Source organism: Salvelinus fontinalis, chromosome 15 (assembly GCF_029448725.1).
Source record: "Salvelinus fontinalis isolate EN_2023a chromosome 15, ASM2944872v1, whole genome shotgun sequence".
Lineage (NCBI taxonomy): Eukaryota > Metazoa > Chordata > Actinopteri > Salmoniformes > Salmonidae > Salvelinus > Salvelinus fontinalis.
The window spans coordinates 23,126,409-23,151,846 of NC_074679.1; the positions used below are offsets into that span (position 1 = coordinate 23,126,409).

Here is a 25,438-nt window from a genome sequence, read left to right on the forward strand (position 1 = left end):
GTCTCATAACCTGACAGACGTAAATTATAGCGCAAGCTTGCGCTGAGAGAAAAGAGGAGGTTCTTAAAGAGAGTTTTAATTATTTATGTTTCCAGTAGAAAAATAATTACAGCGATATTGCACAGGGACTTAATTTGTTGTCTTTGTCTTGCCATGCAAGAAAACTGGATAAGATTACAGTAGGAAATCAAAAGCTACAGCGAAGGAGAGGAGGATGAAGCGGCGCAATGCGGAATGCAGTAAACTCCGACGGCCGTTAAAACGGAACCGAATCACCGAGGGCATATACGGCAGGTATATGAAGCCAAGCGATGGGTTGGTTTGTAAGACTCCTTCATTGCATGGCTGGGTTGTGTGCGAGTATCTAGTTAGCTAGCTACTGTGTCTCTCATAAATGTAAAATGTCACACTGACACTCGCAGTCAAGTGAAATTGGCTAGATATCAAGTAGGTAAGTTAACTAGTATATTTGTGGACATATTAGCATAGATAACTGGAGAGGTGTAAATTATCTTTGGAGTAACGTTAGGCTACTACCCATTGATAGGCCCCAAACCATAGCCTAGGGCTGTCTTTAACTCCCCTGCTTCAATTAGGCATCTCGATTAACTATGTATCCCATATTGTCTCCAGTAGCTAGCTAAATTCACCCTACTAAGACAGCCCCCTAGCTGGGGTATGGAACAGTTATACCAATTTCAGACAGGAGCTGTTATGTTACCTATAAAAAAAAAAGGTCAATGTATATGACCCTTTTCAAACAGCACCTTATTTGCAGGTGTAACCCTTTAATACGTCAGTGGGAAACTGACAAATTGGGAAGGGTGGGGGGTGTTAGTGAACTAAACTCCATGGTGAAGGAAGTTTATGATGAACTTCACCAACAGAGTGGATCAGAGGCCAGGCTTTGGAATCAAGTTATTTCTGATTGGATCAATACTTAAATATACACTGCTCAAAAAAATAAAGGGAACACTTAAACAACACAATGTAACTCCAAGTCAATCACACTTCTGTGAAATCAAACTGTCCACTTAGGAAGCAACACTGATTGACAATAAATTTCACATGCTGTTGTGCAAATGGAATAGACAAAAGGTGGAAATTATAGGCAATTAGCAAGACACCCCCCAAAACAGGAGTGATTCTGCAGGTGGTGACCACAGACCACTTTTCAGTTCCTATGCTTCCTGGCTGATGTTTTGGTCACTTTTGAATGCTGGCGGTGCTCTCAATCTAGTGGTAGCATGAGACGGAGTCTACAACCCACACAAGTGGCTCAGGTAGTGCAGCTCATCCAGGATGGCACATCAATGCAAACTGTGGCAAGAAGGTTTGCTGTGTCTGTCAGCGTAGTGTCCAGAGCATGGAGGCGCTACCAGGAGACAGGTCAGTACATCAGGAGACGTGGAGGAGGCCATAGGAGGGCAACAACCCAGCAGCAGGACCGCTACCTCTGCCTTTTTAGGCCTACACTAGTTACATAAAAAAGCTTAGTCTGCATGCATCTGCCCTGTTTTTACCTGTGACAGCAAGCACCTCTCCATGTAACACCTGCAGCTAGTAATCTGTTGAGGTGGAATAGCTCTCAAACCCTTCTCCGTAGGGTTGTCAGCAGTTAGTTTCGCCCACGGTTGGATGCGTGTGAACTGCATAATTCTCAAAAATGATGTTGAACATTCTATTCTCTGACAACAGCTATGATGAACATTCCTGCAGTCAGTATGCCAATTGCATGCGCCTTCAACTTGAGACATCTGTGGCGTTGTGTGAGAGAACTGCACATTTTAGTGGCCTTTTATTGTCCCCAGCACAATGTGTACCTATGTAACAATACTTCTGTTTAATCAGCTTCTTGATATGCCACACCTGTCAGGTGGATGGATCATCTTGACAAAGCAGAAATGCTCACTAACAAGGATGTAAACAAATGTGTGCACAAAATCTAAGAGAAATACACTTTTTGTGCATATGGAACATTTCTGGGATCTTTTATATCAGCTCATGAAACATGGGACCAGTACTTTACAAGTTGTGTTTATATTTTTGTTCAGTGTAGCTGCTTGCTTGTCAAGACATGACAATTATTTACGCATCATTTGTCATTGTAATAATGCTATTCTGAAGTCTATATAATTGTTTTAAAAAATGGATTAATTCCCAAATCTGTTAACTTTTACTTGGTACTCATCCAGGATCCGGGAGCACCCTCATCAGTAAAAAAGCTGACTAGCATAGCCTAGCATAGCGCCACAAGTAAATACTAGCATCTAAATATCATGAAATCACAAGTCCAAGACACCAGATGAAAGATACACATCTTGTGAATCCAGCCATCATTTCTGATTTTTAAAATGTTTTACAGGGAAGACACAATATGTATTTCTATTAGCTAACCACGATAGCAAAAGACAACTTTTTTTTCTCCACCATTTTTTTACTGCATAGGTAGCTATCACAAATTCGACCAAATAAAGATATAAATAGTCACTAACCAAGAAACAACTTCATCAGATGACAGTCTGATAACATATTTATTGTATAGCATATGTTTTGTTCGAAAAATTTGCATATTTCAGGTATAAATCATAGTTTTACATTGCAGCCACCATCACAACTCACCAAAGCAACTAGAATAACTACAGAGAGCAACGTGAATTACCTAAATACTCATCATAAAACATTTATGAAAAATATACAGTGTACAGCAAATGAAAGACAAAGATCTTGTGAATCCAGCCAATATTTCAGATTTAAGTGTTTTACAGCGAAAACACAATATAGCATTATATTAGCTTACTACAATAGCCATACACACAACAGCATTGATTCAAGCCAACAGTAGCGATAACGAATAAACCAGCAAAAGATATAAAATTATTCACTAACCTTCTCAAACTTCTTCAGATGACAGTCCTATAACATCAAATTACACAATATACATATATGGTTTGTTCGAAAATGTGCATATTTAGCGGCACAAATCGTGGTTATACAATATGAATAGTAGCCAAAATGCAAACAAAATGTCAGGTGAAATCTTGGGAGAGGCACCTAATCTAATCAATAACTAATCATAAACTTGACTAAAAAATACAGGTTGGACAGCAAATGAAAGATACATTAGTTCTTAATGCAACCGCTGTGTTAGATTTTTAAAATTAACGTTACTACGACATACAGCGTGCGTTAAAGCGAGACCGCACCGAAATTAATGGCGGAATAATAGTTTAACATTTTTCAACAGAACAACGAATTAACATCATAAATAGTTCTTACTATTTGATGAGCTTCCATCAGAATCTTGTGCAAGTTGTCCTTTGTCCAGAATAATCGTTGCTCAGTTGTAGATTGTCGTCTTCAACTTTGGAATTAGCAGCAAACATTAGCCATGTGGCGAAGACGTGTCCAACTCACCATAACGCAGCACAAATAAAATACCGAAAATCGCAATATACTGATATAAACTGATATAACTCGGTTTAAAATAACTACATTATGATGTTTTTAACACCTATATCGAATAAAATCAGATCCGGATATATCTAACGCCTATAACGAGAGCTTTTCAGAATGCAATCCTGAGGTCTGTCTTGCGTCATGACGAACGTTGAAAAGACTGAACACCCGGTTCCAAGAGCTTTTGTACGGCCTCAGATCTACCTAGACACCCCATTCCAATTCTCACTGCTTACTGACATCTAGGGGAAGGCGTATGCAGTGCATGTCGACCCATAGATTACATGCAAATTAATAAACTGACCCTGGAACAGAGTGCCCGATTTCAGATTTCTCACTTCCTGACAGGAAGTTTGCTGCAAAATGAGTTCTGTTTTACTCACAGATATAATTCAAACGGTTTTAGAAACTAGAGAGTGTTTTCTATCCAATAGTAATAATAATATGCATATTGTACGAGCAAGACTTGAGTACGAGGCAGTTTAATTTGGGAACGTTTTTTTACAAAGTCGAAATGGCGCCCCCCTATTGAGAAAAGGTTGTCCATAAATGACCTATGTTATCAGTGGAATATGAACTGTCAGCTGGCAAGTGTGCAACTCCTGCTCTCCATGGAAATAAATGTGTTCTAATAAACCCAGTCACTTCACAACATTACATGCAATCTTGGGGAAAAGGCAACCGTTTTGATGGCAATTATTGAAAAGAGCGAGATCCCAGCATTCCGGTGCTGTTAGATTTTTTTTTCTCAACCCAAATTATTTGCTAAATTGGTGGGATTTTATGAGTGTCTGGCTTGACAAGAAAAAAAGTTACCGCTGAAGCGCCTCATGGCCATTGGAGTGCATAAATGGTAGGCCTAAATTCACACAATTACACTATTTATAAACAGTCAAAAAATCTACAAATTTTATTAGGCTAGTGGGAGTTTTTATTTAGGAGATTTAAACAAGCAACAAGAAAATATTTAGCCTGCTCTAGATAATGATTCAACCATTGGGGTAAACAATGCAGATGATCAACCCCATGCTTCAGCCATGTAGCCAGTCTAGCCACAATGCTGCATCAGGTTACAGTTGATGATGCTTTATGCTAAAATAGCACAAATGCCTACAATATGAAGCATGTACACTACCTAAACATTTGACTTTTCATGAATGTTATTGGGCTCATTTCTGGAGGGGAATATTACATTTGAAACGGTTTCATATGTTAAGGCTATTGTCATCATTGAGATGGTTTTATAAAATGTTTCTAAACAAAAATCAGTTGAAATATCAGATTGTATGGTTGGCTGTTGATACTTTCCCAGACTGCAAATGAAACATGAAGTCACCCGTGATTGAAATTCTGTGTGCATGACTTGCTTTCCTGTGATCTTGGCCCTGATTTTTTCGAAACCGTACCACCAGCACTGCATTTTAATGTTCAGAATGTGTGTCGGGGCTCTTAGCAAAACTCCCCCAGACAGAAAATACTAGCGTCAGTAGGCGCTTAAGGTAGTTGACGTCTGGGAATAGGTTAGAGGTGGAGTAGCTAATCCTTGAGTTTTTGATCAGGTGCTTTTTAAAGCCCCACCTTGACACAATCCAGTCTTATTGAAAAATGGTTGTGGTGTTGGACACAAACTCATGAATGTCTCTCTCTCTCTCATCCAGTACCTTCCTGTACCTGAAGTTCCTTGTGGTGTGGGCTCTGGTGCTGTTGGCAGACTTTGTGCTCGAGTTCAGATTTGAGTACCTGTGGCCTTTCTGGCTCTTCATCAGAAGTGTGTACGACTCCTTCAGATACCAGGGGCTGGTGAGTGTCTGGCTGTCTCCTGGGTGGGCCTGACTGATCTTTATTTATTTTATTTAGTTAACCTTTTATTTAACTAGATTTGTGGTTTAAAGAGCAGGCCTATGTTGTTCTCTATAAGCTCCATCTAGCCTAAGTCCTTCTCTAGCTCTGCCTTGTTTTTCCACCACCTGCTCCCGAATCAGTGTTTTCCACAAGCACATGGAGTAGCTAGCAAAGTAGAAAAAGCTTGCTGTTTGTCAATCAAATCACAGTAAGCCTATACGCCAGAACTTCGTGGCTACATATGAAACAAGTGATAGAAAATTGACTCACATAGACGATGGAGCGTCATTCTCTCCCTCCGTGTAAAGAAATTTGACTGCAACCACAGAGTACACAACAAAAAACACCCAAGTACCAGGAGGCGAGAGAGACAGCAGACTGTCAAACCAGCAGTGTTTCCTTGTCATCACTCACTTTGACTGACAGGTGCCTGTCCTATCAATAGATCACTAGAAGATGCATGTTGTTCATTCTAGCGGGAGGGCTCGGGCGACTTTTTTTCAGACTTGCGAATTGTAAAAGAAATATTTAAAAAAATAAAGTAGCGTAGTCAATTTAAGTGGAGGCTTTGATGTCTTTTGCAGATTTGTTGTGTTTAACTTGTGATTTAATCATCAAGCAATAAATGTTGATGTGGATAATATGTGACCCACATCTCTCATTGTTGGTAGCAATGTGTTTTTCTGCTTTTTGGCAGATCTCCTACTTACCCCCCTCACATCTCCTCTCTTCCAGGCATTCTCTCTGTTCTTTGTGTGTGTGGCGCTTACCTCTGACACCATATGCCTGCTCTTCATCCCAGTACAATGGCTGTTCTTCGCTGCCAGTACCTACGTGTGGGTGCAGTACGTGTGGCACACAGGTAAGCCTTCTTACTCACCTGCCTTTTAATGAGGGGAAAGAACTTAACGATTACAGTGAATTAGTGTGTGGGTATACAGACTATGATCACTGTATTGAACTATTTAAGCCTAGCTGTAAAGAAATGGGACTAGTGACAGGAGGTTCACAGGATCAAATCTCACAATACTATTTCCTGGAGTGAGGCACCAGCTATAGTATACACAGAGAACATACCGTGCATTCGGGAAAGTATTCAGACCCCTTCCCTTTTTCTACATTTTATTTGAAAATGTATATACAAAAATCAATAAAGAATACCATATTTACATATGTATTCAGACCCTTTGCTCTGAGACTCGAAATTGAGCTCAGGTGCATCCTGTTTCCATTGAGATGTTTCTACAACTTGATTGGAGTTCACCTGCGGTAAATTCAATTGATTGGACATGATTTGGAAAGGCACACCTGTCTATAGAAGGTCCCACAGTTGACAGTGCATGTCAGAACAAAAACCAAGCCATGAGGTCGAAGGAATTGTCCCTAGAGCTCCGAGACAGGATTGTGTCGAGGCACAGATCTGGGGAAGAGTACAAACATTTCTGCAGCATTTGAAGGTCCCCAAGAACACAGTGGCCTCCATCATTCTTAAATGGAAGAAGTTTAGAAAACTAAGACTCTACTTAGAGCTGGCTGCCTGGCCAAATTGAGCAATCGGGGGAAAGGGCCCTGGTCAGGGAGATGACCAAGAACCCGATGGTCACTCTTCCAATGTTCCTCTGTGGAAATGGGAGAACCTTCCAGAAGGACAACCATCTCTGCAGCACAACACCAATCAGGCCTTTACGGTAGAGTGGCCAGATGGAAGCCACTCCTCAGTAAAAGGCACATGACAGCCTGTTTGGAGTTTGCCAAAAGGCATCTAAAGGACTCTGACAATGTGTTACGGCAGTCCTCCTCCTCTTCATCAGAAGAGGAGGAGTAGTGATCGAACCAAGGCGCAGCGTAGTGAAATGACATGATTTATTGAACACGACGGAAAACCAAACTAAACTTGCATAAACAAACAAAACAAATAAACGATGCAGACAGACCTGAACGACGAACTTACATATAACGTGAAGAACGCAATGAACAGGAACAGACTACATAAAACGAACAAACCGCAAACAGTCCCGTATGGTGCAAACATATACACAAACACAGGAGACATCCACCCACAACGAACACTGTGAAAACGCCTACCTAAATATGACTCTTAATTAGAGGAACGCCAAACACCTGCCTCTAATTAAGAGCCATACCAGGCAACCCAATAAACGAACATAGAAACAGAAAACATAGAAATGCCCACCCAACTCACGTCCTGACCAACTAACACATAAAACTAACAGAAAACAGGTCAGGAACGTGACACAATGAGAAACAAGATTGGCCTGAATGCCAGGCATCAGTCTGGAGGAAACCTGGCACCATTCCAATGGTGAAGCATGGTGGTGGCAGTATCATGCTGTGGGGATGTTTTTCATCAGTAGGGACTGGGAGATTAGTCAGGATCATGGGAAAGATGAATGTATTAAAGTACAGAAAGATCCTTGATGAAAACCTGCTCAGGACATCAGACTGGGGCAAAGTTTCACCTTCCAACAGGACAACGACCCGAAGCACATAGCCAAGAAAACGCAGGAGTGGCTTCAGGAGAAGTCTCAATGTCCTTGAGTGACCCAGCCAGAGCCTGGACTTGAACCCAATTGAAAATCTTTGGAGAGAAGTGACCTAGCTTGAGAGGATCTGCAGAGAATGGGAGTAACTCCCCAAATACAGGTGTGCCAAGCTTGTAGCATCATACCCAAGACGACTCAAGGCTGTAATTGCTGTCAAAGGTGCTTCAATAAAGTACCGAGTAAAGTGTCTGAATACTTATGTAAATGTAATATTTCAGTTTTTTTTTTTAAATTGAATAAATGTGCAAAAATGTCAACCTGTTTTTGATTTGTCATAATAGGGTATTGTGTGTAGATTGAGGGAAAAATAACAATTTAATCCATTTTAGAATAAGGCTGTAACGTAACAAAATGTGGAAAAAATTTAGGGGTCTGAATACTTTCCGAATACACTCAACTTGAGTTACCTACATTGACGAGCTCTCCTCGTAACCTCTGAACACACACTGGTGTGTGTTTCTCTGCAATGGGTGTGAAGCATGCGTTACCAGATTTATTCCACGTTCCCATGCCGCGTGTTATGTTTACGAGCCGGCTTACTTCTCAGAATCCCGTGCAGCGTCAGTAAGCGATTGTGGATGTCTGTAACAGGTGTCAGTGCGATTTAGCAGTAGCCCCTGTTGACCAGGTCATGTTGGGCTTCGGTGTCAAATTGAACTCCTGACGAGACCAAATGCCACAGTAGTGCAGAGACCCCAAGCGCCTGCTGCATACACCACACCATCAGGCTTTGACATTAATGCTTGTCCAGGGCAAGTTTAAAAAAATGGTGGACAACCAGAATATAGATTTCAATTGTCCGAATGGGATAAGTTAAAAAATCACTATCAAACAATTACTCCAATCAGAATTAGCTCAGCCAATGCAGGGCAGTGTGTGGTTGACATTCTGACTATTGCCAATTCCTATTTGCTTTTGCTCATTTCAATAAATGTTATATTTACACAAAGCAAGAGAACAATGTAGACAGAGCTAAGAGTCTCACCAAAGCAGCGCAAAATGTCCGGTCAGAATAACATTTTTAAAATGTGGATGATCTGGGCCAATAGCTGAAGTCTATAGCGGACACTCTGGTGTCTTATTGTTATAGAAGACCAAATGTTCTATTGCCTCCAGTTGATATGAATATGACTTGGCTTATTAACCCTCCTGTTTTGTTCGTTTCCTGTTAATTAATTCTGTGTTCCCGGTCCAAAATGACCACCCCATTATAGCTGGTTATATATCCATAATAATACATATATAATCACCTAATGTTGTGTTAGATCTTTTTATCAACTTAAGTTCTTGTGAACATTACAAGTTTTGAACTTCTATTTGCTATTCATGGCCTTTAGGCCTCATTGACAATACTGTGCAGCCGTATTCATCGAATTGGCCAAGGCTTTCGACTCTGTCAATCACTGCCTTCTTCTTGGCAGACTCAACAGCCTTGGTTTCTCAAATGACTGCATCGCCTGGTAAACCAACTACTTCTCAGACAGAGTTCACTGTGTCAAATTGAAGGGCCTGTTGTCCGGACCTCTGGCAGTCTCTACGGGGGTGCCACAGGGTTAAATTCTCGGGCCGACTCTTTTCTCTGTATTACATCAATGATGTCGCTCTTGCTGCTGGTGATTCTCTGATTCACCTCTACGAAGACTACACCATTCTGTATACTTCTGGCCCTTTGGACACTGTGTTAACTAACCTCCAGGCGAGCTTCAATGCCATACAACTCTCCTTCTGTGGCCTCCAACTGCTCTTAAATACAAGTAAAACTAAATGCATGATTCAAACGATCACTGCCCACACCTGCCCGCCCGTCCAGTATCACTACTCTGAACGGTTCTGACTTAGAATATGTGGACAACTACAAATACCTAGGTGTCTGGTTAGACTGTAAACTCTCCTTACAGACTCATATTAAGCATCTCCAATCCAAAATTAAATCTAGAATCGGCTTCCTATTTCACAACAAAGCCTCCTTCACTCATGCTGCCAAACATACCCTCGTAAAACTGACTATCCTACCGATCCTTGACTTCGGCAATGTCATTTACAAAATAGCCTCCAACACTCTACTCAGCAAATTGGATGCAGTCTATTTTTATTTTATTTTATTTATTTCACCTTTATTTAACCAGGTAGGCTAGTTGAGAACAAGTTCTCATTTGCAACTGCAATCTGGCCAAGATAAAGCAAAGCAGTGTGACACAGACAACAACACAGAGTTACACATGGAGTAAACAATAAAAAAGCCAATAACACAATAAACAAGTCCATGACACAGTAGAAAAAATTAAGTCTATATACAGTGTGTGCAAAAGGCATGAGGAGGTAGGCAATAAATAGGCCATAGGAGCGAATAATTACAATTTAGCAGATTAACACTGGAGTGATAAATGAGCAGATGATGATGTGCAAGTAGAGATACTGGTGTGCAAAAGAGCAGAAAAGTAAATAAAATAAAAACAGTATGGGGATGAGGTAGGTAGATTGGGTGGGCTATTTACAGATGGACTATGTACAGCTGCAGCGATCGGTTAGCTGCTCAGATAGTTGATGTGGGAAATAAAAGTCTCCAACTTCAGCTATTTATTTATTTATTTGCAATTCGTTACAGTCATTGGCAGCAGAGAACTGGAAGGAAAGGCGGCCAAAGGAGAAATTGGCTTTGGGGGTAACCAGTGAAATATACCTGCTGGAGTGCGTGCTACGGGTGGGTGCTGCTGTTGTGACCAGTGAGCTGAGATAAGGTGGGGCTTTAACTAGCAAAGACTTATAGATGACCTGTATCTAGTGGGTTTGGCAACGAATATGAAGCAAGGGCCAGCCAACGAGAGCATACAAGTTGCAGTGGTGGGTAGTATATGGGGCTTTGGTGACAAAACGGATGGCACTGTGATAGGTCTATACCCAAACAGTTTGAACTTCTAATTTTAAAAATGAACCTCTCCAGAAATAAGTCTCTCACTGTTGCCGCCTGCTATCGACCCCCCTCTGCTCCCAGCTGTGCCCTGGACACCATTTGTGAATTGATCACCCACATTTAGCTTCAGAATTTGTTCTGTTAGGTGACCTAAACTGGGATATGCTTAACACCCCGGCAGTCCTACAATCTAAGCTAGATGCCCTCAATCTCACACAAATCATCAAGGAACCCACCAGGTACAACACTAAATCTGAAAACATGGGCACCCTCATAGACATTATCCTGACCAACTTGCCCTCCAATTACACCTCCTCTGTTTTCAATCAGGATCTCAGCGATCACTGCCTCATTGCCTGTCTCCGCTATGGGTCCGCAGTCAAACGACCACCCCTCATCACTGTCAAACGCTCCCTAAAACACTTTTGCGAGCAGGCCTTTCTAATCGACCTGGCCCGGGTGTCCTGGAAGGATATCGACCTCATCCCGTCAGTCGAGGATGCCTGGTCATTCTTTAAAAGTAATTTCCTCACCATCTTAGATAAGCATGCCCCGTTCAAAAAATGCAGAACTAAGAACAGATATAGCCCTTGGTTCACTCCAGACCTGACTGCCCTTGACCAGCACAAAAACATCCTGTGGCGGACTGCAATAGCATTGAATAGTCCCCACGATATGCAACTGTTCAGGGAAGTCAGGAACAGTCGCAGTCAGTCAGGAAAGCAAAGGCTAGCTTTTTCAAGCAGAAATTCACATCCTGTAGCTCTAAATCCCCAAAGTTTTGGGACACTGTAAAGTCCATGGAGAATAAGAGCACCTCCTTCCAGCTGCCCACTACACTGAGGCTAGGTAACACGGTCACCACTGATAAATCCATGATAATCGAACATTTCAATAAGCATTTCTCAACGGCTGGCCATGCCTTCCTCTTGGCTACTCCAACCCCAGCCAACAGCTCCGCCTCCCCCGCAGCTATTCGCCCAAGCCTCCCCAGCTTCTCCTTCACCCAAATCCAGACAGCAGATGTTCTGAAAGAGCTACAAAACCTGGACCCGTACAAATCAGCTGGGTTAGACTTTGGCTTTGGGGATGATCAGTGAGATATACCTGCTGGAACGTGTGCTACGGGTGGATGTTGTTATCGTGAACTGAGCAGACTGGAGCATACAGGTCGCAGTGGTGGGTGGTATAAGATGATTTGGTAACAAAACAGATGGCACTGTGATAGTGTGTTGGAAGCTTTTTTGTAGATGACATCGCCGAAGTCGAGGATCGGTAGAATAGTCAGTTTTACTAGGGTAAGTTTGGCGGTGTGAGTGAAGGAGGCTTTGTTGCGGAATAGAAAGCCGATTCTAGATTTGATTTTTGATTGGAGATGTTTAATATGAGTCTGGAAGGAGAGTTTACAGTCTAGCCAGACACCTAGGTATTTGTAGTTTGCAGAGCAGCTTACAGATCATTGCACCTATATATAGCCCATCGAACTACCTCACCCCCATATTATTATTATTATTATTATTATATTTTTTTGCTCCTTTGCACCCTAGTATCTTTACTGGCACATTCATCTTCTGCACATCTATCACTCCAGTGTTTAATTGCTTAGTTGTAATTATTTCGCCACTACGTCCTATTTATTGCCTTAACTCCCTTATCCTACCTCATTTGCACACACTGTATATAGACTTTTCTTTTTTTTCTTAAATATAAATTTTTCCCATTTTCTCCCCAATTTTCGTGGTATCCAATCGCTAGTAATTACTATCTTGTCTCATCGCTACAACTCCCGTACGGGCTCGGGAGAGACGAAGCTCGAAAGCCATGCGTCCTCCGAAGCACAACCCAACCAAGCCGCACTGCTTCTTAACACAGCGCGCCTCCAACCCGGAAGCCAGCCGCACCAATGTGTCGGAGGAAACACCGTGTACCTGGCCCCCTTGGTTAGCGCGCACTGCGCCCGGCCCGCCACAGGAGTCGATGGAGCGCGATGAGGACAAGGATATCCCTACCGGCCAAACCCTCCATAACCCGGACGACGCTATGACAATTGTGCGTCGCCCCACGGACCTCCCGGTCGCGGCCGGCTGCGACAGAGCCTGGGCGCGAACCCAGAGACTCTGGTGGCGCAGCTAGCACTGCGATGCAGTGCCCTAGACCACTGCGCCACCCGGGAGGCCCGTATATAGACTTTTCTATTGTGTTATTGACTGTGCGTTTGTTTATTCCATGTGTAACTCTGTGTTTCTGTCGCACTGCTTTGCTTTATCTTGGCCAGGTCGCGGTTGTAAATGAGGACTTGTTCTCAACTAGCCTACCTGGTTAAATAAAGGTGAAATTTAAAAAAAATGACCTGAGCTCATACAACTCGTTTTTGAGTTTTAAAAAAGCATAATGTATGGATTATTTTGACTATAACAAATACCCAATTAAACATATTGTGCTATTTATCACAGACTACTTTGTGTCAAAGTTTAACAAGGACATTTGTTTTGAAACCTTTTCACATTTTTAAATATTGGCAGGATTTTATGTATTCAACCCGGGATATTGCATATCTCGTTGGCCCTGGGGTCATCCTGATATCATTTTCAGCCGCCCTCTCCTCTCAGGTGGGGATGACGACCAGGACAAATTCCCATTCTTTGACCGGAATGTAACAACCTCAGCAGGGCCCTCTTCCTCATCACTGGATTGCTCCACATCGGTTATTTCTTGGTCTGGATCATATTCTGTGTTGTCTTCAACTGCTGACACTTCCTCGTCTAATGCATCTTCACTGTCAGTTTCCTGGCCTCTCCTCCTCACCAGTGATATGATCAAGAGCCTCACATACAATATATCGTTTGGTCATTGTGCTGCCACAGAATGAATTGTGAGCAAGGTCTCAAAAAAGCTTTATATACCAGAGCTGTTAGAAAAGTTCTATATATTATTGAAACAATGTTGCGATTGTTTGTTTGTGAGAATGCCAACAGGTGTGGTTCCTGTGGGGGAAAGATTCTATTGGGGAAAGGTTCCCGTGGGGGTTGCCATGGAAGCCAAGAAGGGGAGTGAGGTGTGTGTGTGTGTGTGTGTGCGAGTGCTCAAACAAACATGCATGTGGGGTCTGGGAGAGGAAGTGTGTCCATCTGAATGGGCATGTGCCTGAACTCATTTTTATACACTAATTATCGTCTAACCAAGTAATTTCTAATGACCGGTAATTTTTGACCAGGAACACCACAGGTGTACAAAAGTTAAATAAAACACCCACAATTTTATGAAAATGATCAAAATCTATTTTGTGTGGACAGTCATGGAACCTTGTGACAATCAGATTAAATGAACTACATCTTTCAGAGAGAACTTGTAAATAGGTCTAATTTGACCGGAACCCAGCAGGAGGGTTAAGGCACTCTTTCAGTATATTTCATGCTAGATTATTTTTTTCCTCTATTGTCCAAAAATAATACTGCGATTTGTTACAGGCTTTGGTTTTTCCATTTATATTTTTGAGGTTGCATGTTGGGTGCACCGATTGGTGTCACCTTGTTAGGCAGTATGTTTTACACCTGTGCTGGCTTGTCATCTCGTTAGTCAGAAAGAATTTGGCTGGCCCAGTGTTCCAGTTGTCTTGAGAGATGTGGAGGGTTAACACCTTAGGTTGTTGTGTCTTTAAGTTTGATGTGGGTTTTTATTTTGTTTTCCTCTTCTTTGGCAAATTTAGTGGGTGCTCGTGGTGGATGTCTTGGATCCCAGTTGTTGTTGCTAGTCAACTTTGAGTGTCTTTCAGGACCACACCTGTTTTGGTTGATTTCAGTTACTCTTTGTTAGTTCCCCCTTCTGTTTGATCGGCAACTTCTGATTTTCTTGATGGAGAATGTTACAGCTATCCCGCCCTCCTTATCACTACTGAAAAGCTGCCCTTTTGTGGCTGTGTGTGTCTCATTTCGTCACTCAAAAGCTAATCTACTCTGCTGCTGTCATGATGTTTGTGTTCTTGGTCTGGTGAGGGAGGCTGCTGTACTGACCACCCTGTAAACCTCTGGTTTCATGTTCAGAGGAAGTAAATCTGCATATATACAGTGGGTCAAAAAAGTATTTAGTCAGCCACCAATTGTGCAAGTTTTCCCACCTAAAAAGATGAGAGAGGCCTGTAATTTTCATCATAGATACACTTCAACTATGACAGACAAATTGAGAAAAAAAAATCCAGAAAATCACATTGTAGGATTTTTAATGAATTTATTTGCAAATTATGATGGAAAATAAGTATTTGGTCACCTACAAACAAGCAAGATTTCTGGCTCTCACAGACCTGTAACTTCTTATTTAAGAGGCTCCTCTGTCCTCCACTCGTTACCTTTTATTAATGGCACCTGTTTGAACTTGTTATCAGTATAAAAGACACCTGTCCACAACCTCAAACAGTCACGCTCCAAACTCCACTATGGCCAAGACCAAAGAGCTGTCAAAGGACACCAGAAACAAAATTGTAGACCTGCACCAGGCTGGGAAGACTGAATCTGCAATAGGTAAGCAGCTTGGTTTGAAGAAATCAACTGTGGGAGCAATTATTGGGAAATGGAAGACATACAAGACCACTGATAATCTCCCTTGATCTGGGGCTCCACGCAAGATCTCACCCCGTGGGGTCAAAATTATCACAAGAACGGTGAGCAAAAATCCCAGAACCACACGGAGGGACCTAGTGAATGACCTGCAGAGAGCTGGGACCAAAGTAACAAAGCCTACCATCAGTAACACACTACGCCGCCAGGGACTCAAATCCTGCAGTGCGAGATGTGTCCCCCTGCTTAAGCCAGTACATGTCCAGGCCCGTCTGAAGTTTGCTAGAGCGCATTTGGATGATCCAGAAGATTGGGAGAATGTCAGATGAAACCAAAATATTACTTTTTGGTAAAAACTCAACTCGTCGTGTTTGGAGGACAAAGAATGCTGAGTTGCATCCAAAGAACACCATACCTACTGTGAAGCATGGGGGTGGAAACATCATGCTTTGGGGCTGTTTTTCTGCAAAGGGACAAGGACGACTGATCCGTGTAAAGGAAAGAATGAATGGGGCCATGTATCGTGAGATTTTGAGTGAAAACCTCCTTCCATCAGCAAGGGCATTGAAGATGAAACGTGGCTGGGCCTTTCAGCATGACAATGATCCCAAACACACCGCCCGGGCAACGAAGGAGTGGCTTCATAAGAAGCATTTCAAGGTCCTGGAGTGGCCTAGCCAGTCTCCAGATCTCAACCCCATAGAAAATCTTTGGAGGGAGTTGAAAGTCTGTGTTGCCCAGCAACAGCCCCAAAACATCACTGCTCTAGAGGAGATCTGCATGGAGGAATGGGCCAAAATACCAGCAACAGTGTGTGAAAACCTTGTGAAGACTTACAGAAAACGTTTGACCTCTGTCATTGCCAACAAACGGTATATAACAAAGTATTGAGATAAACTTTTGTTATTGACCAAATACTTATTGTCCACCATATTTTGCAAATAAATAAATTTAAAATCCTACAATGTGATTTTCTGGATTTTTTTTTCTTATTTTGTCTGTCATAGTTGTGTACCAATGATAAACTACAGGCCTCTCATCTTTTTAAGTGGGAGAACTTGCACAATTGGTGGCTGACCAAATACTTTTTTGCCCCACTGTATATATATATATTTTTTTTTATGTAGATGTGTGGTTATGACCAGTAGTCTTTTCTGTTCTAATAGTTATTTTTCTTCCACAGAGAGGGGGGTCTGTCTCCCCACAGTGTCTCTTTGGATACTCTTTGTGTACATAGAGGCAGCCATCAGATTCAAAGACCTGAAGAACTTCCATGTCGACTTGTGTCGCCCATTCGCTTCACATTGGTAAGTTAAGTGTTTTGTCCAAGCCCTGGCAGGATCTTTGTCTAGGCTATATGTGTGGATCTGTGAGGAAGCTGGACTAAGATTCCGCCTCAGACCCACAGGCCAAGGAGGGAAGTTCTGCCCCATTTGACTCTTAGAAAACAATATTATTTCCGCTTGTTAAGCATAATATACAAGTAATGATGTTTGTATATCCCCCAAGCTCAGACACTACTTTCCACAAAGAGAGTGCATGCTGATTTCAGTCTGTAGCATTATTAAAAAGCATACATATTCTAAGATGGCTTATGGAATATTTCTGCCCAAGATCTGTAAGGTCATACACCACTGTTTGGTTGAAAATACCACCATTTATAGTCTAAATACTCTTTAAGACATTTGAGTGGATTTAGATTTGAGCCTGTATATTGAGCTGTTATGTAGTAATGCAGGATATTAGAGCAAGTCATTCCTCCAGCTTTACTTTCTGGAGTGATATTCATCTCAAGGCTTTTTTCATAGCACCTATGCTTTTCAACTTGTGAATCATTGTCTTGGTGATGTGTTGTCTGAACTTACTTACCCCCCTGAACTCTATCCATCTCTCTGTAGCATTGGCTACCCAGTGGTGACACTGGGCTTTGGATTCAACAGCTACGTCAGCTATAAGATGCGCTTAAGAAGGCAGGAGGTGGTGCAGAAGGAGAATGAGTTCTACATGCAGCTCCTGCTGCAGGCCCTGCCACCAGAGCAACAGATGCTCCAGAGACAGGAAAGGGAGGCAGAGGAAGGTGAGACGCACACAACTGATGCTCCAGACACAGTCCAAGTGATGTTGGTCAAATATGTGTTTAATCTCACTCTTTCATTCTCTCCTTTCTTACTTCCACCTTCCATTCAGCTGCATTAGCTAAAGGGATATCTGAGATGGACTCCACCCCAGTCTCACAGAATGGCGCCCCCGCCAGTAAAAAAATGGCAGCTATGCTGCCGGAGCTGGAGTACAGAGATAAAGGGAAAGAGGGCCGCGAGGCCAAAAAGCAACACAACAGCATCCTGCCATCATCGGTAGACTCTAAACTCCAGGAGATGGAGTACATGGAGAACCATATGAACAACAAGAGACTCACCACAGAGCTGGTGGGCAGCACAGAGAACCTGCTGCTGAAGGACGAGAACACCTCCTCAAAAAACTACAAGAACTCCAGCGGAAACGCGGCAGTCAACTCCTTGCCCTGCGGACACTGCGCCACCAACGGCAGCGTCCCATCAGCCCCTTCCTCCTTTTCCTGGGGGAAGAAGCAGAAGTGTGCAGCGGGGAAGGGCCCAGCAGTAGGCTCCCACAGGGACCCAACAGACAACTGCATCCCTAACAATCAGCTAAGCAAACCTGAGGCGCTCGTACGGTAAGATGGTCTTTCTATAAACTAGGGTACCATTGAGGATTTCCTACACTGGACAAATTGTTACAGCTGTTAAGTCATTGATCTACCTTTTTTTTTTTTTTTCACTACATTAAGATATAATGGGGGATCATAGCTATATTCAATAAAATTCACCAGTTGATTTAAAGCCTGTGTTTAACCCATTCTCATGGTTGGTGTCTTGACGGATTTGTCCAAAATCGTGTGACATAAAACATTATTTCTGTCCTTGCATTTATGCCAGTATAAGTTGTCGTTATCATATATTAATCAGTTACAGTGCCTTCCGAAACTATTCACACCCCTTTCCACATTGGTGTTAGCCTGAATTTAAAATGGATTAAATTGAGATTGTTTTGTCACTGGCCTATACCCAATACCCCATAATGTCAGTGACATGATGTTTTTTTAAAGTTTTGACCAATTAATTAAAAATGAAAGCAGATGTTTTAAGACAATGTATTCAACCCATTTGTTATGGCAAGCCTAAATGGGTTCAGTAGTAAACATTTGCTTAACAGGTCACACAATAAGTTGCACGGACTCTGTAATAGTGTTTACCATGATTTTTGAATGACTACCTAAGTTCTGTACCCCACTCATACAATTGTCTGTCAGGTTCCTCAGTCGAGCAGTACATTTCAAACAGTGTGATTCAACTACAAAGATCAGGGAGGTTTTCCAATGCCTTGCAAAGAAGGGAATCTATTGGTAGATGGGTAAAAATGCAGACCTTGAATATCCCTTTGAACATGGTGTAGTTAGTCATTACACTTTGGATGGCGTAACAATACACCCAGTCATTAAGATTTCCTAACTCATTTTCCGGAGAGGAAGGAAACTGTTCAGGTATTTCACCATGAAGCCAACGGTGACTTTAAAAACAGTTCGAGTTTAATGGCTGTGATGGGAGGAAACTAAGGTTGGCTCAAAATTTGAGTTACTCCACAATACTAACCCAATTGACAGTGAAAAGAAGGAAACCTTTACAGAATTGTTTTCCTTCTCCAAAACATGCATCCTGTTTGCAACAAGGCATTAAAGTAATACTGCAAAAATGTGGCAAAGCAATTAAACCTTTTGTTCTGAATACAAAGTGTTATGTTTGGGGCAAATACACCACATTACTAAGTACCACTCTATTTTTCTTTGTTTTTTAGGTTATTGTTCTGCTGAAAGGTGAATGTGCCTCCCAGTGTCTGGAAAGCAGACTGAACCAGGTTTTCTTTTAGGATGTTGCCTGTGCTTAGCCTTATTCTGTTTCTTTTTATCCTAAACTCTTGGCAAAAAAGGAAATACGAAGCGTAAACTCTGGTCCTTTTAAAACATACTTTTCTAAAATATTGTGAGCTATAGCTTGCAAAATAAACAAATGTGATTCTGGGTGACACGGATGTTTTCCCCCCAACATTTTCCTCATGAAATTGCTAAATGTATTTGTTTCCTTTGCTTCCTTACTTCCTAGTATTGCAATACTGGTATTGTGACAACACTAATGTATTAACAGAAGTAGGTCCTGGATGCCTGGATGTCACAGTTCTCATATTTTCAGGCCAAAGTATCAGTAACTTGCTGGTGCATGATGAGTGCTTCCCTTATCAGATACCACAGTCCCTGACCTCAAACGGACCATGCTGCACATAGATAGGCGTTAAGTTGAGCTGTTTCAGCTGTGATATCATTGGACTGGGGTGTGAGAAAGTTGGACTGTTACAATCTATGGTTTGCCACAATTATGCTGGCTGAAAATGAGAACTTTGAGTTGTTTGTCTGACCCTTTTGACTTTTTAGTTGTACAACTGGCTGTGTGATGGTGCTGTACAGACATATTGGTGTGGGGGTGTAAGGTTGTTGGTGAAATCAGCAGAAAGGCAAGTGAATGATGGTGTTTGTGGCAAGTTGTCATGGGAACATGTGCCCTGCTTTTGCCAACCTCAAACTTGGGGCTTCCCTACCTACATTATTTGGACAGTAGTAGGGCTGTGACGATACCAGTATTGCAATATTTTTTCCATGGCAAAAAGGGAACCGCAAAGCAGACCTAACACTTCGGTCCTTCAATAACCTGCTGTGTATATAAAATATTGTCTTCTATAGCTTGTAAAATAAATATGACTGGATAACATGTTTGTTTCCAACATTAGGGCCGTTTTCCTAAAAGTTAAATCAGCTTTGTTTTGTTAGTATCGTGGCAAGGAAACAATTATCGCCATACTGGTATCGTCCCAACCCTAGACAGTAGCCTATAGGCTTAGTCCAAATGTGTTTTTTGCTGTATACACTTTTGGCTGAAGGGTGTTTCTTACTGGTTAGTGTTGAATTGATTGTACACTTGTAAAGACAAAAGCTGTGTCTAGTATGAAAGAAAAGTAAGTAATTTTAAAGCGCAAAGGAGACATTTCATCAAATTTCAGAACGACACATAGTTAAATGATTACAGTTTAATCAACAATTTGGAATATCAAAACACTGACTATATCAAATCGGCATTGACCTGATTGGCTAAGGAAAACAACTGACGACAGACAAACGCTAAAACAACTGTCAGGGACAGGCCAACAGCCAGAATGGAGGGCTGAAGGAGAATCTGTTATCAGCAGGAGGCTTTGACAGCAGTAATACTTAGGCCAAATACAAACCACTACGCAGCAGTACTCCACAGAAAAGAGTTGAGTACAAAGATGGCTCTACTGAAACAGTCTTATGATCAGATGAAACCAATATAAACCTTTACCAAAGCCTGGAGAAAGGAATTGTGGATGATCCAAAACCTACGGTTTCTGCATAACGCATACACCAAATCTTCATCAAATTGTCTCTCTCATCCTTCTCTATTCATCCCTTCCTCATTTTCTTTCCTTTCCCCCTCTACCACTGCAGGCTGGAGCAGGATGTGAAGAAGCTGAAGGCAGACCTTCAGGCCAGCAGACAGGTGGAGCAGGACCTGCGCAGTCAGATCGGCTCCCTTGGCAGCGCTGAGCGCTCCATCCGCTCTGAACTGGGCCAGCTGCGCCAGGAGAACGAGCTGCTGCAGAACAAGTGAGTGGGCAGGTTTAAGGTCAGGAATTGACCACTGGATCTGATCACCTGCTGGGACCAGTGGGGCTAGCGTTGCTAATAAAGTTAGGTAGCTTGCTTAATTTTGACAATATGGTCAAACCTTCTACATTATCCACATTGATAAGTTTGTAATTGACAAAAAATGTCATCTTCTGGTTAAATGGGAAATGTCGCAACTCGGGTAACTTGGTCATTGATGTGAAATTTCCCACTCCGAACTTCCGATAGCACGTGAGGTTTTTCCTAGTCAGGGTAATGCAGTCAGGAAAAACTCAGGGGACCTAGTTCAGACCTAAAGGTTATCACTGCTTGAAAACCCAGGACTGAGCTTGGAATGTCCATGTCAAAATGCTTGTCTAGGGACAAGAGCTAGTCTGAAATACAAATAACTCTGGGTTAAAACATTCTGGCGTGAGAACTGGTCATAATAGTGAAGTTTACAGATGGGATCCTGTCTGCTTCTCCTCTCAGTGCAGGCTTCATATCACGGCAGCAGAGAGAGCACTTATGCATCTGGCTGCTTTAATTGGCCAATTAAGTAATCACTGACCAGCTGGGGACTCCTGGGTGTCCTTGGTAAGGAGCATTATTTAAGACCACCCTAATATGGTAGTTAGCATTTACATACAGACACAAACTCGGTGGTTATGGGTAGTTAATTATCTGATGCAATTAAAGGTGACATGTAGGCCCTCCCAGCCTGCCCCTAATGACCAGCTAATTCCTATTGCCGCTCAAGAGAGCCTGTTTCACTCGTTCGGTCTGTTGGTGGAGACTGGTGCACATAACTCTGTTGGCTATGCTCAAAGCTAGGCAAATGATGCTAGGCTAAGGATTAGTGCAAAGAAATTATTGAAAAGTTTACTTGATTACCAAACTGTCATCCTGCCCTCTCACCATCTCCACACTGTTAACTTACATGATGAAAATGACTACCTTTTAGTACTGATAGAGTACGCGTGCACACACTGGGGGTGGAATGGAATCTCACTGGCTGCTGGCTAGCATGGTGCTGCATGGTCTGTGGCTCCTGTGTGTGTGCAGACTCCATAACACTATCCAGGCCAAGCAGAAGGACAAGCAGACCATGGGCCAGCTGGAAAAGAGGCTGAAAGTTGAGCAGGAGGCCCACGCCAACGCAGAGAAACAGCTTGCAGATGAGAAGAAACGCAAGAAGCTGGAGGATGCCACCGCAGCCAGAGCCGTCGCTCTAGCAGCAGCATCCAGGTATAGGCTCCAGAGATATCCACAACTATTTCATAAATACATCTGTGTTTAGTTGAGTTCTCTCTGTCTGTTCCTCAGGGGGGAGTGCACAGATACAATGAGGAGGCGGATCACGGAGCTGGAGACAGAGTGTAAGAAACTAACCATGGACATCAAGCTCAAAGAAGACCAGCTCAGAGAGCTGGAGATGACCGTGCAGGTGAGGTTCAGTTAAGATGGGTATGTTTTGTTGAAAACAGTACGTCAAGAACATGTTTGGTTAAGGTAGCTAAAATGTTGACTCTATATACAGCCCAATATTAGCCCTAATTATTTAAGAAGACTAAGGGCATTCCATATTGACATTGTGTGACATGTCCTGGTCCAGAAATACTGAGGAGAATTTGTCTGCAATAAAGCCCTTTTTATGGGGGAAAACTCATTCTGATTTGGGTGGACCTGGCTCCCAAGTGGGTGGACCTATGCCCACCCATGGCTGCGTCCCTGCCCAGTCATGTGAAATCCATATATTGCGGCCTAATTTATTTAAAATGCCTGATTTCCTTCTATGAACTGTAACTCTGTAAAATGACTCATTCACACCTGCTGTACACTGGCACACAGACAATGTCACTTATAGTGACGTGTTCTTCTCCTCTCTCAGGAGCTCCAGAAGTACAAGGAGAATGAGAAGGACACAGAAGTGCTGATGTCAGCGCTGTCGGCCATGCAGGAAAAGACCCAGCACCTGGAGAACAGCCTGTCTGCAGAGACCCGCATCAAACTGGACCTGTTCTCAGCACTGGGTGATGCCAAGAGACAGCTGGAGATCGCACAAGGTCAGTGTCTAGCTTAGGTCTAGCCCCTCTGTAGTACTGCCTCAGTCACACCTATTTCCTACTGTATGTGATTGATGTAGAATAGGTTGCATGACATGAATGTCTTGTCTGACATTTTGTGTGTGTCTGTCTCAGGTCAGATCCCGCAGAAGGACCAGGAGATCAAGGACCTGAAGCAGAAAATAGCTGAGGTGATGGCTGTCATGCCCAGCATCTCCTACACAGCTGACAGCAGCAACATGACTCCCGTGGCCCCCCACTACTCCTCCAAGTTCATGGACACAAGTCCCTCCGGCCTGGACCCAAATGCCTCCATCTACCAGCCACTCAAAAAGTGAACGCTCCCTCCAACAAGTCATTCTCTTTTTTATTTTTTTTAAAGCTGACCTCCAGATCTGCTTGGAAGGTCTGTGACTTGTTTTGTTTTTCCTTGCCAGGTCCAAAGGATGTTGAATTGGGACTATTTATTGTAGTTTTTTTTTAAAGACTAGGGGACATCACATGTAAACCAGTTATTTTTTCTTTTGGTAAATCTCTAGTGAAACCTTACAGAATTGGACTTATGTAGGATGTTTCAGTTCCCCCTTCTACTCCACCTGTTAGTTGGTCTCTGGTCTTGGTTAATTCTGGTGTTGGTTTTATTCATTTAAAATCTGGGATGTGGATCTCTGCTAGGAGCGCTCACCCTTATTTCCATGTTGGAAATTCTGATCGCTGAGTGCGGATACCCATTTTTTTTTATGGTAGGACGTTACAATCTGTACGTTGGTATGGACTCTAGCCCTGTTTTGTCAATGGTATTTTTCAGTTGTGAATATCAGACCAAATTGAACGTTCCATTGGGTGTTCATGGGGTTTTGTGGTATTGGTTCTATTATGTTTGAACGTGGATTGTGTGATCTCCTATTTACTTGTTGATCTTACCACAAAGTTGAAGAAAAAAATCACTGGGATGAGAACAGAGCTGTACCAAGATGTTATGTTAGAATAACAAGGGATAAACTACTGTCAATGTAAACCATCCTCAACAACCCCAAATGTTGAGTATCATCTGCAAAATTACATTTCTATAAAAGCACCCTAATTTCTACAATACTTTCCAAAAGTGTTAAGCAAAGGCAGTATTTTAGAGAAGTTAATATATGATATGCCTTCTCTTTAAGCTCAGAATAGTCTTTTGCAAATTGTCATGATCACAGTGCCTTGAGACAGGGCCTCAGTTGTTGGAGTTAGTAGCCTGCTATGCTAGAAAGGACTGAAGTACAGGGCTTTCCAACCACATACAATTATAACCTGGACCCTAACCATAGGCTATCTTTTCTGAACCTATCTACTTTCTCAACAGTTCGGACAATATGGCCACTTTTGTCTGGTCTAGCATGGTCTAATATGGTAACCTTACTACGAAGTCTATTCCAAACAGGCTCCCAGCATGGGAGTCTACTGCATCCAACTATAACACATCTCTCTACTGGAAACTCCTGTTCGTTTAACTATTGTCCCTACTTATGTTATTGTTTTGACTTAATTGCACGGTAAAAAAAAAAAAAATCTGTTTGGAAGGAAAAACCGCTGATGGATTTTGTGTGTCTCTGACCTGTATGTGTGTGTCTCTGACCTGTGTGTGTGTGTCTCTGACCTGTGTGTGTAAGTTATACAAGAAATGAGGCTCTGGAAATGATCAACGTTACATTTTTTTCCCACAGAATTCTGCATGATAAATCTTTCTCCTTTTTATTTGCTGAAAACTCAACTTCAGCCCATTTGCCAAGAAAGGATTAATGGTTTTCTAGGAATATACTGCAAAGACATTGGTTGACGCGTTTGACAAACATTCTCCTCTGACTTGTCTGAAGTATGTCAAGCAGGTGGGGAAACTGCTCACCTGTTTGTAAGTAGACTGTTTACGTAGTTTAAAGTTTTGTAAATGTTACAGTATTGGCTACTGCCTGGGACATAGGCGTTAAGAACAGTCAACAATTTCTTCACTACTCTTTGGTATTTATTTTTTATTTAACCTCATTTTCATTCCCTGCAGGGAGGAATAGCTTGAGCCTGATGTGGTTTGCTGTCATCTGAAAATGGTAATTTGTGTGTTATGACCTACTGTATATGGAAACTTTTTGTACAGATTAGTTTAGTCAATTGGTCCTTCAACTGATGTTGAACGTATAAAAAGTGTTTATTTTATTTTTTTAAATTATGCCCAGTCATTGCTCTGTTTCTCCCCAAGTCTGACCTCGGCTAGGCTTGAACACTGAGGTTTACAAGGAATAAATTATTTTCTTGCAAATGTT

General features: G+C 42.2%; 1 protein-coding gene across 4 annotated transcripts; it reads left to right on the forward strand.

Annotated features, from left to right (window-relative positions):
* On the forward strand, positions 1-25,438 carry LOC129811572 (macoilin-2-like). 4 transcript variants are annotated; one of them, XM_055862984.1, is made up of 11 exons: positions 1-315; positions 5,118-5,259; positions 6,037-6,163; positions 16,510-16,633; positions 17,225-17,403; positions 17,514-18,018; positions 20,917-21,075; positions 22,141-22,323; positions 22,402-22,522; positions 22,967-23,141; positions 23,277-25,438. In XM_055862984.1, exons 1-11 carry the CDS (start codon positions 215-217, stop codon positions 23,477-23,479), a joined length of 2,019 nt encoding a protein of 672 aa, XP_055718959.1. In that variant the 5' UTR covers positions 1-214; the 3' UTR covers positions 23,480-25,438. The 4 variants fall into 4 exon arrangements, with proteins under 4 accessions (XP_055718959.1, XP_055718960.1, XP_055718961.1 ...); XM_055862985.1 differs by having other exon boundaries at positions 17,523-18,018; XM_055862986.1 differs by having other exon boundaries at positions 2-294.